Source organism: Hemitrygon akajei, chromosome 17 (assembly GCF_048418815.1).
Source record: "Hemitrygon akajei chromosome 17, sHemAka1.3, whole genome shotgun sequence".
NCBI classification, from domain to species: Eukaryota; Metazoa; Chordata; class Chondrichthyes; order Myliobatiformes; family Dasyatidae; genus Hemitrygon; species Hemitrygon akajei.
This window is the reverse complement of record NC_133140.1, coordinates 25,429,255-25,448,303: the sequence shown is the minus strand read 5'-3', so window position 1 is coordinate 25,448,303 and position 19,049 is coordinate 25,429,255. Positions and strand designations below refer to the sequence as shown.

Below are 19,049 nucleotides of genomic sequence, written 5' to 3'. Positions count from 1 at the left end.
TACATCTGTACACCAGCTTGTAAATACAAATATCTAATCAGCCAATCATGTGGTAACAACTCAATGCATAAAAACATGCAGACGTGGTCAAGAGATTCAGTTGTTATTAAGGTCAAACATCAGAATGGGCAAGAAATGTGATTTAAGTGACCTTGACCATGGAATGATTGTTGGTGCCAGATGAGGTGGTTTAGCATCTCTCAGAAACTGCTAATCTCCTGAGATTTCCGCACACAACAGCCCTTAGAATTTACAGAGAACGGTGCAAAACACAATAAGCATACAGTGAGCAGCAGGTCTGCAGGCAAAAACACCTTAATGAGAGAGGTCAGAGGAGAATAGTCAAACTGGTTCAAGCTACAAAAGGGTGATAATCACACCAACGTTCAAGAAGAGAAGGGTGAGCTGCCTCAATGACTATCACCCATTGGCACTCACAATTACTGTGATTAAGTGCTTTGAGAGCTTGGTCATGGCTAGAACCAACTCCTGCCTCAGCAAGGACCTGGATCCAGCACAATTGGCCTATCACCACAATAGGTCTACAGCAGATGCAATTTCCCTGGCTCTTGGTACAATAGAAATACCTAGCTCAGGCTGCTGTCTATTGATTATGGCTCAGCGCTCAATGTTATCGATAGCACGCTCTGTTCTAATGAACAAACTCCAAAACTCGGGCCACAGTACCTCCCCCTGCAACTTCCTCACCAGGAGACCACAGTCTGTGCAGATCAGAAATAACATCTCCACTCGCTGAAAATCAACAATGGTGTGCTTCAAGGATACGTGCTTACTCTCTCTACACCCACAACTGTGTGTGACTAAGCACAACTCAAATGCCATCTATAAATTTGCTGCAGACACAACTACTGTTGGCATAATTTCAGATGGTGACGAGGAGGGTGGATGAACGGTGTTGTGACAACAACATTGTACTCAACGTCAGTAAGACCAAGGATTAAATGTGGACTTCAGAAAGGGGAAGTCAGCACAACATAACATCAATCCTCATAGAGTGAGCAGTTCCAAGTTCCTGGGTGTCAAGAGCTCTGAGGATCTAACCTGGTCCCAACATATCGATGCAGTTAAAAAGTTATAGGGACAGTCAACATGGATTTGTGCGTGGAAGGTCATATTTGACAAATCTTATTGAATTTTTTGAAGAGGTTACTAGGAAAGTTGATGAGGGTAGAGCAGTGGATGTTGTCTACATGGACTTCAGTAAGGCCTCTGACAAGGTTCCACACGGAAGGTTAGTTAGGAATGTTCAATCGTTAGGTATTAGTATTGAAGAAGTAAAATGGATTCAACAGTGGCTGGATGGGAAATGCCAGATAGTAGTTGTGGATAACTTTGTCAGGTTGGAGGCCAGTGACTAGTGGTGTGCCTCAGGGATCTATACTGGGTCCAGTGTTCTTTGTCATATACATTAATGATCTGGATGATGGGGTGGTAAGTTGCATTAGTAGGTATGCAGATGATACTATGCTAGGTGGCGTTGTGGATAATGAAGTAGGTTTTCAAAGCTTACAGAGAGATTTAGGCCAGTTAGAAGAGTGCGCTGAAAGATGGCAGATGGAGTTTAATGCTGATAAGTGTGAGGTGCTACATTTTGGTAGGAATAATCAAAATAGGACATACATGGTAAATGGTAGGGTATTGAGGAATGCAGTAGAACAGAGTGATCTAGGAGTAATGGTGCTTAGTTCCCTGAAGGTAGAATCTCATGTGGATAGGGTGATGACGAAAGCTTTTGGTATGCTGGCCTGTATAAATCAGAGCATTGAGTACAGGAGTTGGGATGTAATGTTAAGATTGTACAAGGCATTGGTGAGGCCAAATTTGAAGTATTGTGTACAGTTCTGGTCACCAAATTATAGGAAACATGTCAACAAAATAGAGTACAGAGGAGATTTACTAGAATGTTACCTGAGTTTCAGTACCTAAGTTACAGAGAAAGGTTGAACAAGTTATGTCTTTATTCTTTAGAGCGTAGAAGGTTGAGGGGGGACTTGATAGAGGTATTTAAAATTATGAGGGGGATACACAGAGTTGACGTGGATAGGCTTTTTCCATTGAGAGTAGGGGAGATTCAAACAAGAGGACATGAGTTGAGAGTTAGGGGGCAAAAGTTTAAGGGTAACACGAGGGGGAACTTCTTTACTCAGAGTGGTAGCTGTGTGGAACGAGCTTCCAGTAGAAGTGGTAGAGGCAGGTTCGATACTGTCATTTAAAAAACAATTGCATAGGTATATGGACAGGAAAGGAATGGAGGGTTATGGGCTGAGGGCAGGTCGGTGGGACTAGGTGACAGTAAGCGTTCGGCACGGACTAGAAGGGCTGAGATGGCCTGTTTCCATGCTGCAATTGTTATATGGTTATACGTTAAAGGCGGCAAGACAGCGACTATACTTCATTAGGAGTTTGAAGAGATTTGGTGTGTTAACAAATACACTCAAAAACATCTATAGATGTAACATGATTCTGACAGGTTCTGTGCTACTGCACAGGACCAAAAGAAGCTGCAGAGGGTTGTAAATTTAGTCAGCTCCATCTTGGGTACTAGCCTACAAAGAAATCAGGACACCTTCAAGGAGCGGTGTTTCAGAAAGGTAACGTCTATTATTAAGGACCTTCAGCAGCCAGGGCATGCCCTTTTCTCACTGTTACCATTGGGTAGGAGGTACAGAAGCCTGAAGGCATACACTCAGCAATTCAGGAACAGCTTCTCCCCTTCTGCTAACCAAGTCCTAAATGGACATTGAACCCGTGAACACTACCTCACTTTTTGTAATATATATTATTTGTTATTGTACAATTTTTAATCTATTCAATATACATATACTGTAATTGATTTATTTATTATTATTTTATTATTTTTTTCTTCTTCTGTATTATGTATTGCATTGAACTGCTGGTAAGTTAACAAATTTCACAACACATGCCAGTGATAATAAACCTGATTCTGATCAATATCTCTGAAGATCTATCCTGAATTCATTAATTATAAATACTTCGAAATGTTCTCTGCATCAGCCTCCTTTACCTGCGAAATCTTCTTTCTTCTGTCTTGATTACAACTAGAAGCAACTGTTGGGAAACTTTCATCCTCTATCATGACAGTGTCCTGGCGATACTCTGATGTTGACCTATGAAACAGATGATAGGATACAAAGTAAAACAAAGTGATGTATAGACAGTCAGTGGTAAGATGCAAGATTTTTCACACTAGTAAAGAGGGAAATGACAGATAAATTTACCTTGTTGTCTGATGGTTATCTATGTAAACATGTAACCTGACACATTCAATCCTGTGTCTGGTCTAACTTTACTGATAAGCATAAATCAGTCAAGCATTCTTTTGCTGCTGACTTTGTTCAATGCTATTAGTATTTCTGAGTCTCGATCTCACAAGCTTTATTATAGAGTCCAACTACTGATGTTAGGCTAACAGGTTGGTGTTTCCGAGTTTTCTCTCTTCCCATCTACAAAAGTCTATCTTGCCATTTCTATCACTTCCCATTTAGGTATCTCACTGTATTGTTCTTCTGATGTACGCAAAATCTCAAGCACTTAGGAAACAGAATAAAATCAGTTCTCCTACACCCTACCATGGTTCCCAGTATATTTTTTATAACTGATTTTGATTGCAGAAAACATCTAACATCTCCAAATTTAAAAAATATCTGCTTCCTGGCCCAGTACCAATATTGATCTAAGGACTATCATGTATACCGAATCAGGCATTCACTATAAACATGTCCTCAGAGTTAAATGTACTTGAATTCCAACAAGCCTATTTAAAAGAATATTTTGTTGTAAAAAATATACACCCAATTTCAATAATACATCTAACTGCAGGGTTATAGTTAGATAATGTGAGCAAATTAAGATGTTGCATGCTGGTATAAATAAATATTGTACATGAAGACTCAACTTGGTGGTATATGTTCGATATGGAGGGGCCACTACACTGGATTGAAAAGAGCTGTCGAATGCTGCAAACCCAGCCAGCTCCATCATGTGGCACTCACCTCCCCAGCATCGAGGACATCTTCAACATGTGATGCCTCAAATAGGAGGCATCCATCATTAAGGATCCCCATCACCCAGGACATACCCTCTTCTCATTGCTACTATCCAGGAGGAGGTACAGGAGCCTAAAGACACACACTCAACATTTCAGGAACAGTTCCCTCTCCTCCGCCATCAAATTAATTTGAATGGATTTGATTTAATGTTGTAAATTAACATAATGCTATCTTATGGACTTACTCTAACACTTCTTTTAAAATGATTATCAATTTAGCTTTGGATGCTGAGACAAGTTAGAACGAGTAATTATTCATTTGTTACTGACCCATCTGTTGAGGTGCTCTCAAAGTGAATGTGAGTATTACCCTTTTGATGAGATGCCGCATTATTAGTATTCTGGAAAACAGAAGGGTTACCATACCATTTGAGCATCCGTTTAAAAAAAAATACAATCTTCACTATAGACATGCTTCTTTCAAAGTGGCCCAGGTAGAAACACACATTTTTGCCAATCAGCTTTTCATTACTGGTCTCTCGGGATGGAAGCAAAACGTTTCATCAGTACAACCAAAGGTTAATGATTATACAATTAAAGATAAAAATGGCAGAATTTCAGTTTTGTTTAATATTTAATGATAAATATATGCTAGGATTGGTACAAATTTGTTAAGTCATAAACCAAGCCTGCTAAGCTCAAAGCTAAACTGTCAATCGTAAGAAGCTCTGCTGGAAGATGCACATGTGTGGAGGGCTGACATTGGGTGCAACTTGTCCAGATTAAAGAATATTTGCCCTTGGAACTGAATTTTCACCAATATCTAAAGATATTTTCACCATATCTTTAGAAATGGCATAAAGGGGATAAAAGTAATTTGTCCAATTCAAATTGTTATACTGGAATGTAACTGTCAATATTTGAACATTAAATATCAAGTTCAGAACCAGTAACTGCTTTATCAATAGCCAAAATCTGAAAATAAAAGTACATCATACAATTTCAGCCAATGATAGTGCTTCCTCAGATAGAGAAAATTACTTTTATTCTGTTTAATTTCCTTTGGCCACTTCCTCCAAGAAGCTTATCCAATTTACTTTTAAACTGAGTTACAGATTGTACAAGAGAAACTTTTTATCTTGCCTTTAAATGGTTGATCTCTAATATTAAAACCTTTTATTCTTCAATTCTTAACCATTGATGCTTCTACTTTACTTTCAACTGACGTCTCAAGCAGATGGCCTATTATACTGTTTTCAAGGAATACAAGTAATGTAAATAGTGAATACAAGAAATTCTGCAGATGCTGGAAATCCAAAGCAACGCACACAAAATGCTGTAGGAACTCAGCAGATCAAGCAGCATCTACAGAAATGAACGAACAGTTGATATTTCGAGCCGAGGCCCTTCTTCAGGACTAGAAAGGAAGCGGGAAGATGCCAGAATGAAAAAGTAGGGAAGGAAAAGGGAAAAGGTCAAGCCAGGTGGAATTCAAGGTCCTGGGTTTGTTGGAACTCAAGTTGGCAGTGGAGTCCGAGGTCCAGTGCTGCCTGGGTTCATTGGAACTGGAGTTGGCAGTGGAGTTTGAGGTTTGATACTGCCTGGGTTCATTGGAGCTGGAGTTGGCAGTGGTGGAATCTGAAGTCTGGTGCCGCCTGGGTACATTGGAACCGGAGCTGGTGATGGAATCTGAGGTCTAGTGCCACCCAGGTTTGTTGGAGCTGGAGCTGGCAGTGGTGGAGTCTGAGGTCCAGTGCTGCTCAGGGTCATGGAACTGGAGTTGGCAGCGGTGGACTCCGAGGTCCAGTGCTGCCTAGGTTTGTTGGAGCTGGAGTTGAGATTTGGCAGTGGTGGACTCCGAGGTCCAGTGCTGTCTAGGTTTGTTGGAGCTGGAATTGGCAGTGGTGGAATCTGAAGTTTGGTGCTGCCTGGGTACATTGGAACCAGAGCTGGTAGTGGAATCTGAGGTCTAGTGCTGTCTAGGTTTGTTGCAACCTGAGTTGGGAGTGGTGGAGTCTGAGATCTGGTGCCACCTGGGTTTGTTGGAACTGGAGTTGGTGGTGGAGTCTAAGGTCTGGTGCTGCCCGGGTTCTTTGGAGCTGGAGTTGGCGAGGATTGTATCCCCAGAATGGAGGTGTCCAGGGCTGTCGGAACCGGGGTCTGAGTCAGCGGGATCTGCGGTCTGGAGTATGGAGATCTGATCCTTCCTGGAAGTGAGGAAGGCAAAGAACTGGCAGTTGAAGGCATGGATATGGTGGAGGATGAAATGTTGGACAGGTCCATGGTAGGTGAAGGAGAAAGAGGCCTGCAGCTTTGGCAGACACTGAGACAGGACCTGCAGGTACCCCTGCAGAGTGGGGAGGGTTTATGTGACAAATAGACCTGTTTCAGATTTTATCTTTTTGTACAATCACCTTTAAATATGTTTGCCAATCTCATCCCCTTAAAACTGTATCATTTAGGACATACTCTAATATCTTTTCTTAACATGGTCCTTATATGGCCATTAACAAACATATCATCTTCACTTGCACCAATGCTCATATTAAAAAAGTCTTGGCATTGATACTGTGGGTCACTAATACACATACAAAGCAAATTTAAAAAGCAACAAATTTAGCCGGCTATTTTCCCAAAATCAACTACTACTACTATGTCGACTCAGGCCTAGGAGGGCAGCGTCGGGCAAAATCAACACTCATCTCTTATACAGCAACTTATCAACACCCTTTGAAACCTGATAGAGATACCCTGAAGTAAAAGAGAATTACTCTAATGGTTCCTCAGTCAACATCACTTAAATTTATTATTCAACCACAATCTCAGTGCTGATCTCACCACTGTACAAGAAACTTGCCATGTAAAATCTTTTGAACTCTCCTCCCCCCACCCCTACCATCACCTTAAAGCTATCCCCCTTAGCATTTAACATTTCCACTCTGAAACAAAGACTGTTGAAGGGTCTTGGCCTGAAATGTTGACGGTTTAATTCCTTCTATACCTGCCACCTGACCTACTGAGTTCCTCCAGAACTTTGTGTGTTGTTGTGGTGAACTACATATACCTGTCTGGACACGCCCCCCCCCCCCCCACTGACTGCTCCTGTGGCTCCTCCCACTGACCGTGGCTCTTCCCACAGACCCTGGTATAAAGGTGATTGAGGCCTGAGACCTGCCCTCAGTCTCCAGGATGTAGCATGGTGGTCAATTGCTGCTTGTTCTTTCTTCCAGCCGATATCTCGCCTCACGTCTCAGAGAGTTATTGATGGTGCATCAGTTGTTCAGGATTTCTAGCAACTGTAGACCTCCCTTATGCTTCTGACTATCTAAATTATCTATGCTTCACAAATTTACATTGGAAATTGGTTTATTATTGCCCCATGTACTAAGATACAATGCAACACTTTTGCATCAGTGCCATACCAACACGCCATTCCATTCAGACCACATATTTCAGTCAGGTCTTCCCTTCAGCCTCTGACAGTACAAATAAAAAAGTCCAAGCTTGTTCATCCTCTCCTTACAGCTGATCTCTTTAATCCAGACAACATCCTGGTGAACTCTTCTGTACCCTGTTCAAAGCCTCTACATCCTTCTTGAAATGAAGCAAGCACAACTGCACACAAATCTCCAAATTGTAGCACACCAGCTGCAAAATGACTTCACCACTTTTACACTGAATACCACTACTGACAAAGGCAAATATGTCGTGCCTGCTTTATCACCTTCTTACGATAGGTGCCACTTTCAGGGAGCTATGAACGTACTCCAAAATGCCTCTGTAAATCAATGCTGTTAAGAATCCTCCTAAAAACTCTATACCTTCATCTTATGTGCAAACTCCCAAAGTGTAGCACCTCACATAGGTCCAGCTGAAGGTCCACCCATCATTTCTCTGACAATATTCCTGACTGGTTAAGATCCTGCTGAATCATTTGTCAACCTTCCTCATTGTCCAATACTGGAGCACAGATGTACTCTACATGTTTTCATGTTTCTTAGCATGATGTCTCAATGCTTAGTAGACCTCCACGTTACCACTTTTTACTTTTACTCAAATCTTCCTAGACTATTTATATCCTAAATTCCAGCCCATGTCATTTTATTAGTTAGAATCTATTAACTTCTATTCATTTCTCTACATACAAAATACTTCCTGTTTCTGCCACTCTCTCAAGATTCACAATCCACTGTCAATATCTTAATCTGAGAACATAAAGCAAAGTTTTCTGAACAGGCGCAGGATAGTATCAGAAGTTATAAAATGCACATATCACATATAGAAAACTGACACCTTGCTACCTGATTAGACTTCCATCGTAAAGCTTCTATGTCATGATCATTTTGTGGTGAAACTTTCGACACTTTCTGTTCACGGCGGAAAAGTATATATTCATAAGTGCTTATTTGTTTCCACACTGTCAGATAAAGAACATATCCAAGTTATGTGACACCTGCAAATTCTACACTGAATCTCTAACAACATCTTGCAAAATGAGTAATAATATTAAATTCATTTTGCATGTTAGTTGTGGGCTTTGTACATAAATGAGAATCAAATTTAGAAGTAAAATTTATTAAGATAACAAACTGAAAAATATTATGTAAAATGTTTTAAGAGCTTTTGAGACTTTAGAAAATCAAAATATATTTTTTAATGCTGAACACCATTTGAACCGACTTTTATCATGGAAACATTGAGGTTTATTTGATAAATGCTAAAACGTTCATTTTTGCTACTATGCAATATATCAGTGGTTTTGGATGCATGTATCGTTTCTGCAATTAGGTGGAACATTAGCAAGATATTTTCCAGTTATATGCTTATGGATGGAGAATTGGCACACATGCATGTGGTGTATCTTGATAAACAAAAAGGCAATTCTGGCCATAATTTAATGGACAGAAGAAACACAGGCAAAACATGTGAGCCATCAGTAAAACAGAAACCCAGAAGAGATTGTGCAGGTCCTGAAAATCTTGAACAACGCAGACAAATGCAGGAGGAAGTCAGCAGGCCAGGCAGCATCTTGGAGTGGAATAGACAGTTGATGTTTCAGGCTGAGACCCTTCATCAGGATTAGATGTGGGGGGGTGGGAAGAAGCCAGAATAAGGTGGTGGGGGATGATAGGTGAAACAAGGGGAGGGAGAGAGTAAATGGGTTGGGGAAGGGTAATGATAGACAAAGAGATCAGAGGTGACAGATGGAAGAGCTAAAGGCAAACGGACTCTGATCGGAGAGGGCAGTGGACTATAGGAGAAAGGACACCAGAGGGAGGTAATGGGCAGGTGAGGAGAAAAGAAGGGGCAACGGGGAGCCAGATTGGGGAATGGAAGAGGGATGGGAAAGCAGGAGAAATTTCCATAGGTTAGAGACATTAATGCCCATGTCATCAGGTTGGATCCAACAACCTTTCTAAGATAAAACTTTTATTTCTATAATTACCACAGCTAGTGCATTCTAGAATTATTCAATTGTCTTCAAGTTATAATCCAAGGCTGTAAATGTAACCCCCTGGGTCGCCTCAGGCTCGCTCAGCTCGTTTTCGTCTAGGGGGAGCAGCCTTTGGCCCCGCCAAACTAGGTAATCAGCTTGTGTGGATGCTGTGTGATGTCCCCACCTCCCCCAAAAACAGACAGTACACCATATGCGATTAAATGAGTACAATATATAAAGGTTACTATAACTAAGTGATTAATAACGATACAGTATATATGAAGAAAAAAAATAAAGAAAAGGCGCCAAACTTATCAAAGTCCAAACCACTTCGTGCACAACCGTTGGAGCTCAATTACTGAAGTCTTCTGGCCACCATTCGATCTCCTCGACTCGCAGCTTAGGACCATCCGAAGTGGTCAACCAAGCACATCTAGCTTCATCTCCTCTCCTCGGGGTACCTCCTGGCCTTGGACCCCTGCTTTAGGTCCGTTCCTCGCCCAGTTTACAGCATCGCGTCCTCTCTCTCTCAACCCCTCGCGCCGATCTCCCCAAAAGCCTGCCAACAATAGCTTACAGACTCAGAAGAAAGAACAACATTAATCTCAATTGGTTTACAAAGGAATACAATTCTCGTTATCAGTAAATTTTAATCCAAACAAGCTTCCCGCACTCTCTCACAACAAAGAAGCATTCCTACTTTTAACAAAACAAAGAAGCCATTTTGATTACATACACAGTAACAAAGAAAAGGAAGAAATCCCCTTTACACTCTCCCCCCACCAAATAAAAGTCATGTCCTCATGACTATTAAATAACTCGCCACCTTTCCTGACAACACACCCTAACCCAAGCACAAACAGTGACATCGCCTCCCCACACAGTAAACCTCATGCCCTGTTCCTCAGGCGCTACATAGGCCAACTATCTGGGAGTTCCCTAACCCTTCTGAGACCTCCGTACCCCCTCACCTAAACCCTTCAGGCTCGGACACAACTGGGGATACCTCGGGCCCGCTACCAATTCCTCTCTCAACCTCTCACTCATGCCACCCACTGCACACAGCTAACCCTCCCCACTACACATGACTCAGTGGGAGAAGGGCCAAAGGTCTCGTCCTCAATCGAGGGAAAGTCAGCTAAAGGCAGCATGTACCACACATCTAGCACATCATCCATCGAATCTGTATTCGTCCTCATTTCTGCTATCGGTAGCTGCTGTTTGAACTTCTCCAAATGGAAACACGTGGCCTGCACTGCTCCTGCAGTCTCTTCAGCCTCCTGCAATTGAGATATCAGCTTCTTCTCTGGCCCCTGCAAATCTCGCCACAGGCTCAGCAGTTCTGACTCACGCATCCCGGCCATCTCAATCTGGGACACAGTTACTCCAACAGCTTACTTCCACCCGACCTGAAAAGCAGCAGTTCAAGATTGGTCAGCCTCCAGTTCAGTATTCACTGCACTTCTCTCCAGCTTTTTCTTCCTCATGACTTCTTCCAGATCAACTTTTTCCAGTCTCTCCGTCTTCATTTCAAACTTCATTCCGTAGAGACAGTTACTCACTAGCTGCGACCTTCGCCAGCCCTGGCACGTGTCCAGAAAACACTTTAACTCTGTAGTTCTCAGCCGCTCCTGCAACGACCTCACTTCATATTCTCCTGAGGCAAATCCAAATACCAAGAGATCATCCACATACGCCAAAACTCCAAACGCCTCCACATCCCCCATGGTCTTCCACATACCCCGCAGGAAGGTTGCAAGGGCTCCGGATATGCCCTGTGGCGTCGTTTTGGACCGGAAGACTCCTAGGGAACTTATAACGGAACTTATAAGTTGAATAGGGAGTTAACATTGGCACGTGGCAAAGGTAATGTCGCAGTAGTTATGGGGGATTTCAACATGCAGGTGAACTGGGAGAATCAGGTTGGTGCTGGACCACAGGATAGGGAGTTTGTAGAGTGCCTACGGGATGCATTCTTGGAACAGCTTGTACGAGAGCTGACCAGGGACAAGACTATTCTGGATTTAGTGTTATGTAATGAACAGGATTTGATAAGCGATCTTGCAGTAAAGGAGCCATTAGGAGGTAGTGATCATAATATGATAAGTTTTTATCTGCAATTTGAGAAGGATAAGGGCAGCTCGGAGGTGTCAGTGTTGCAGTTGAACAGGGGAAACTATGGAGCCATGGGGGAGGAGCTGGCCAAAGTTGACTGGATGGATAGCCTAGGAGAAAAGACAGTGGAACAGCAATGGCAGGTATTCTTGGGAATAATGCACAAGGTGCAAAATCAGTTCATCCCCCAGAGAAGGAAGGAGGGGGGAAAGGGGCCACAGTGGTTGACAAAAGAAGTAAGAGATTGCATAGCATTAAAAAAAAGTAAGTATGACAGAGCTAAGGTGAGTGGGAGGACAGATGATTGGGAAGATTTTAAGGAACAACAGAACTTAACTAAAAAGTCAATACGGGGAGAAAAAATGAGGCACGAACGCAAGCTAGCCAGGAATATAAAGGAAGATAGCAAAAGCTTTTTTTAGGTATGTGAAGAGAAAGAAGATAGTTAAGAACAATGTTGGGCCCTTGAAGAATGAACTGGGTGAAATTGTTATGGGAAACAGAGAAATGGCATAAGAATTTAATGAGTACTTTAGATCTGTTTTCACTAAGGAAGACACAAGCAATCTCCCAGATGTATGGATGGGCCAAGGACATAGGGTAACAGAGGAAATGAAACAGATTGACATTAGGAAGAAAATGGTGATGAGTAGACTGATGGGACTGAAGGCTGACAAATCCCCAGGTCCAGATGGTCTGCATCCTAGGGTACTAAAGGAGGTGACCCTGGAAATTGCGGGTGCATTGGTAATCATTTCCCAATGTTCGTTAGATTCAGGATCAGTTCCTGAGGATTGGAGAATGGCTAATGTTTTCCCACTTTTTAAGAAAGGAGGGAGGGAGAAAACAGAGAACTATCGACCTGTCAGCCTGACATCGGTGGTGGGGAAGATGCTAGAGTCCATTACTAAGGATGAAATAGTGGCATATCTAGATAGCAGTGATAGGATTGGGCCGAGCCAGCATGGATTTACCAAGGGTAAATCATGCTTGACTAATCTGCTGGAGTTTTTCGAGGATGTAACCAGGAAGTTAGACGGGGGAGATCCAGTGGATGTAGTGTACCTCGATTTTCAGAAGGCATTTGATAAGGTCCCACATAGGAGATCGGTGGGTAAAATCAAAGCTCAGGGCATCGGGGGGAAGACATTAACATGGATAGAAAACTGGTTGGCAAATAGAAAGCAAAGGGTAGCGGTGAATGGGTGTTTCTCCGAATGGCAGGTGGTGACTAGTGGGGTGCCACAGGGCTCGGTATTGGGACTACAGCTGTTTACAACTTACGTCAACGATGTAGATGAAGGTATTGAGAATAACATCAGCAAATTTGCTGATGATACTAAGCTGGGTGGCAGTGCGACATGTGATGAGGATGTTAGGAGAATTCAGGGTGACTTGGATAGGCTGGGTGAGTAGGCATATACTTGGCAGATGACGTTTAATGTGAATAAGTGTGAGGTTATCCACTTTGGGAGTAAGAACAGGAAGGCAGATTATTATCTGAACAGTGTAGAGTTAGGTAAGGGAGAAATACAAAGAGATCTAAGAGTCCTTGTTCATCAGTCACTGATGCAAGTGCAGCAGGCAGTGAAGAAGGCTAATGGAATGTTGGCCTTTATTACAATGGGAATTGAGTACAAGAGCAAGGAAATCCTCTTGCATTTGTACAGAGCCCTGGTGAGACCACACCTGGAGTACTGTGTACAGTTTTGGTCTCCAGGGTTAAGGAAGGACATCCTGGCTGTAGAGGAAGTGCAGCGTAGATTCACGAGGTTAATTCCTGGGATGTCTGGACTGTCTTACGCAGAGAGGTTAGAGAGTCTGGGCTTCTACATGCTGGAATTAAGGAGATTGAGAGGGGATCTGATTGAAACATATAAGATTATTAAGGAATTGGACAAGATAGAGGCAGGAAATATGTTCCAGATGCTGGGAGAGTCCAGTACCAGAGGGCATGGTTTGAGAATAAGGGGTAGGTCATTTAGGACAGAGTTAAGGAAAAACTTCTTCTCCCAGAGAGTTGTGGGGGTCTGGAATTCACTTCCTCGGAAGGTAGTGGAGGCCAATTCTCTGGATGCTTTCAAGAAGGAGTTAGATAGGTATCTTATGAATAGGGGAATCAAGGGATATGGGGACAAGGCAGGAACCGGGTATTGATAGTAGATGATCAGCCATGATCTCAAAATGGCGGTGCAGGCTCAAAGGGCCGAATGGTCGACTTCTGCACCTATTGTCTTCTCCTTGTCGGCTCCACTCATCGGGATCTGGCAACATCCACTCCTCAGATCCAGCACCTTAAACCACTTCGCACCACTCAGATAGGCCATGGCCTCTTCGGCCCTCAGGGCCATATTCTGGTCACTGACAGTGCACCTCTTCAGCGCAATATAATCCACACACACGCTACCTACGTCTTCCACGGCTTCAGGGTCCAGTCGCCGCAACCTCTCTCTCTCACCGAGGTGTCTTCAGCGGTCAACTCCCCTCCCTCGTGGTATTTCGCAGCGTCCACTAAGAGGGTCTCACCCTCAGATACTTCCCCCAGGCCGTACCACCACCGGCTCTTGTTTGAATTCGGTACTGGCCCAATGTTGCTACACACATCCGCACAAGCAGCTCGAAACTCTGGGTGCATCGACAATGCCTCCAAACAGCTCTCATCCGCCTCCTCCGGGCAGGCCCCCAAGCGCACCAGCAGGATACTGGTTCTCTCCAGAACCGAAACGCTGCCCGTCTCAACGGTGTCCGGTCACATCAGCATTAATGATTCATGAACCTCAGCCCCCTCTACATTTACCTCTAAGAACTCCATTTTCACTGACCAACAACTGTCGTCTGGATAATCACCGGCACTGGTACCCCAAATCTCCAGTGCCCTCAATGTCGTCAAGGGTAAATGCTTCCAATAACGGTTATAAAACAAACTGTACAGCAACTTAACCGGCGCCCCGGTGCCGAAGATGGCTTTAACTTGACTTCCATCCATCCGTAACAACACCTGTGCGTGTGGTCCCTCTAAGCCTTCAGGAATAGGGTCTGTTCCTTTCGGGAGTTCTTTGGTACATTGCTGGGAACGTGCTCCCCCAGAGACCCCAAGCCGTTCCCCCACTGGGCCTCCTCCAAGTTCCCTGACACCTCTCAGATCAACTGAACAACTGAGGGAGGAGCTGATACCCTTGACAGATCCCCTTGGCACCGCAAGCAATTTATCAGCCCCCCTAGCCAAAAGGGATACCCTAAAAACTTTCCACCAATCTCCTGCCACGGATATAATAAGCCCCCCAAGCTGCGGCATTTGACTTCCAGTCGAGCCACACGCATTTTCCCACACTTTCACATAACTGACAGCCGTCACCCCGAGGTAATTGTACCCGACAGTTCTAACAACGCCACCAGTCCGCCTACTAAAACTTCCAACCAATCCCTGTCGCTTTCCCTCAGCCAAGCACTGCCACTCACCCAACAACTGAGAGGTCCGCTCCGCCCACGCCTCCGCCCCTTTAGGGCTGGACATTACAAAGAAAAAGAAGAAATCCCCTTTACAATGGTACAAAGAATATATGCTTTTCCATATCCATCACATCATTCTCCCTAACTTCTGCCCTCTTCAACATGATCCGAGCACTAGGCACATCTTTACCTCTCCCAACTCTCCATTTTCTACAGGGATCTCTCTCCACATGACACCCTGGGGCACTTACTACTCCCCACTCATCTTCTTCCTGGCACTTATGCCTGCAAGCGTGACCAGTTCTACACTTGCCCCTACCTCCTCCTTCACCTCCATTTAGAGTCCCAAACATTCCTTCCAAATGAGGCGACGTTTCACCTGCAAATCTGTCAGCGTCATCTACTGTATCTGGTGCTCCTGGTGACGCCTCCTCTACATTGGTGAGAGTCAATGTAGACTGAGTGGCCACTCAATGAGCACTTTCACTCCATCTGCCGCAAAAAGATGGGATTTCCTGTGGGAACACATTTCAATTTGACTTCCCATTCCCATTCCGACATATCAGACCATGGCCTCACATACTGTCATGAGACCACTCTCAGACTGGAGAAGCAACAACTCATATTCCTTCCGGGTAGCCTCACCAGATGGCTATGGAGGCCAAGTCGATGGACATATTTAAAGTGTAGTTTGATGGTTCTCGATTAGTCGGAACATCAAAGGTTATGGGGAGAAAGCAGGAAAATTGGGTTGAGATGGAAAATAAATCAGTGATGATACAAAGGCAAGCAGACTCATTAGCTGAATGGCCTAATTCTGCTTCTCTGTCTTATTGTCTTCAATTACTATATTTTGATTTCTATGATACATCAATTTCTTTATTTGAAAAAAATTCAATCTCAGAATGTCCACTTTGCTAATAATGAACTGGCTTTGTAATCTGAATACAACCAAGAGCTACAGAACTATGAAACATAAATGATCTGATGGTCAATTGAATGTGTATGAGAACAGCAAAGGCCATTTCTATTTACCTTCATTTCTACATTCTTTGAATCTGTTCCAAGATTTGAACCTGTCCTGTCAGAATCAGGAACGATTAACTGTCTTTGGTCAGGCATCAAACTTCAAGATTAGTTTCGTTTGTTCGTTCACTTATTCTGTGCTGTGTCATATGACCTGTGGCATCATAATCTTTCTATGACCACAATTGTCCTTGGTAGATTTTTTTTTAGACATGCTTTGCCATTGCACCCTTCTGGGCAGTTTCTTTACAAGACAGATGACCCCAACCATTATCAATATTCTTCAGAGGTTGCCTGGTGTCAGCGGTCACATAACCAGGACTTATGATATGCACCAGCTGCTCATATGATCTTCCAGCACAAGAAATGCAAGGTTTGAGGTCTGCAGCCTTGAAGCAGAACAGAAGTGGTAAAACTAAAACTATGGAACAGTACCCTGCTGCTGATAATTACAAGGAACAGTCCAGGAAAACCAACTTTCTATTTAATAAATGGAGTTCTCTATTGGGAAAGTAGGATTAGTCTGCTCGACTGTGGTTAAAACCATATGCTAAGCCTATTTTATCGTCAGTCATATTTTCTATGATCTGTCAAAGTAGATACCTTCCATCGCACAGAACGGATCAAGTTCAACTTGTAAACAATCTTTTCCTTGTAACACAATCTTTAAGACATAATTTAAAGAGGTCTGAATTTCTTTTTTAAAAAAACAGTATACTAGCGGTGAATCTTACTGACATTAAAACGGGAGCAGACATTCTGTACATTACTTACTGATGTAGAAGTGGAAGAACAGAAGTTCGCACAAAACTATCAGTGCAGTCACACTTAGTCCAATAGTCACCACAGCGAGACCAAGAATAGTAGTTGCATTTGTATGAATGGAAAAATATGGCAGAAATACAAGCCAGGTATTTGTATCATTTACAACTGTTGGAATAAAGAGTACAAGTTTAAACTTGATTTAAGTTCCACCAGTTCTTTCCCAGTCTACGTTTTTTTTTTTAAAAAGGGCTTAAGGTATAATTCTGAAGATTCAGAGCAGCAGAACCTCTATTGATAATCAGACTGCCTGATTCCATAAAACGACTTAAACTTGATAAAAGTCCTTATTGTTTCTTTTGTGAAATGCGCTTGGTGTATAAAATTATCAAACTTAATCTAAAATGCACGTCCTTTTATCCACATTTCTACAAACATAACTAAAGATTTCAAGCTTTTTGAAAGATCAATGACTTTACAATTTTTATAAAGTACATAAAGTGATAAAATAATTCCATCAGAGCAATAAAATTAGTGGGACTTAAAAATGTTCAAAGAAAGTAAATACACTAACATGATATAAGCTTTTTAGTCACTGTGGGGGGTGTACACTGTATACACCAAAACGCAATAATATTTCTGTCACTGTGGGGAGGGTAGACTGTATACACTAATATGAAATAATATTTCAATTTTCTGTTTAGAGTCAAGGAATTATTAACTATGAGAAATAACTGAGTATAAAAATACTAAAGAATTGATAATGTAGTGTTCTTGCACATAATTGCATGAAAGCCAGAAACTCATATTGCCTTAGATAATATGGATCTCCAAGACACACTTAAATCAAGATCCAAGTGTATTGATTACCATTAATATTTCAAAACACATTTACACAAAATATTAACATAATTAAGAATTTCAATTCAGGATTTTAAATATTTCTTTACAGTAATTATTCAAATTATCAAGTCATTGGAACTAAGTGTTTAAAAAACCTTGAACTGATACTAATTTTTGAATGTTTAATCCTATGGCAAAGTAGAACTGTTGCATCTAGCAAATACAAGCAAATTGGAGCTTATCAAGAAGAGAGCCTGTTCAGAACCTCATTTATTGTGGGAAAAAGTTGGAAAATTATAAATATGCATTAGAATCGATGATCAAACTGTTTTTTCCCAAATCTGTAGCTGGTGAATACAGGCAAACCTATGTTATTTGGTTGGGACGTGGTGGAGATAGGGTTCTGCTCCTAGAAAACAATCCAGATGTCTATGCTACATAATACAAAGCCACATTATAACCATATAACAATTACAGCACGGAATCAGGCCATCTCGGCCCTTCTAGTCCGTGCCGACGCTTACTCTCACCTAGTCCCACTGGCCCGCACTCAGCCCATAACCCTCCATTCCTTTCCTGTCCATATACCTATCCAATTTTACTTTAAATGACAATACCAAACCTGCCTCTACTACTTCTACTGGAAGCTCATTCCACACAGCTACCACTCTCTGAGTAAAGAAATTCCCCCTCGTGCTACCCTTAAACTTTTGCCCCCTAACTCTCAAGTCATGTCCTCTTGTTTGAATCTCCCCTACTCTCAATGAAAAAAACCTATCCAAGTCAACTCTATCTATCCCCCTCATTATTTTAAATACCTCTAGCATGACCCCCCTCAACTTTCTATGCTCCAAAGAATAAAGACCTAACTTCTTCAACCTTTCTCTCTAACTTGGGTGCTGAAACCCAGGTAACATTCTAGTAAATCTTCTCTGTACTCCCTCTTTTGTTGATATCTTTCCTATAATTCGGTGACCAGAACTGTACACAACACTCCAAATTCGGCCTCACAAATGCCTTGTACAATTTTAACATTACATCCAACTCCTATACTCAATGCTCTGATTTATAAAGGCCAGCATACCAAAAGATTTCTTCACCACCCTATCCACATGGGATTCCACCTTCAGGGAACTATGCACCATTATTCCTAGATCACTCTGTTCTACTGCATTCTTCAAAGCACTACCATTTACCATGTATGTCCTATTTGGATTATTCCTACCAAAATGTAGCACCTCACACTTATCAGCATTAAACTCCATCTGCCATCGTTCAGCCCACTCTTCTAACTGGCCTAAATCTCTCTGCAAGCTTTGAAAACCTATTTCATTATCCACAACACCACCCACCTTAGTATTACCTGCGCATACTTATTAATCCAAT

At 42.4% G+C, this 19,049-nt stretch overlaps 1 protein-coding gene across 1 annotated transcript in view; it reads right to left on the bottom strand.

Moving 5' to 3' along the window:
* The window catches only part of LOC140740548 (palmitoyltransferase ZDHHC1-like), a 52,153-nt gene that overhangs the window by 12,332 nt on the left and 20,772 nt on the right, over positions 1–19,049 (bottom strand). Inside the window, exons 6-9 of the mRNA XM_073069798.1 lie at positions 16,833–16,988; positions 8,332–8,447; positions 4,361–4,431; positions 3,047–3,149 (exon numbers count right to left, since the gene is read on the bottom strand). Of these exons, the coding sequence (XP_072925899.1) occupies positions 3,047–3,149; positions 4,361–4,431; positions 8,332–8,447; positions 16,833–16,988 (446 nt within the window). The remainder of the gene's footprint in view (positions 1–3,046; positions 3,150–4,360; positions 4,432–8,331; positions 8,448–16,832; positions 16,989–19,049) is intronic.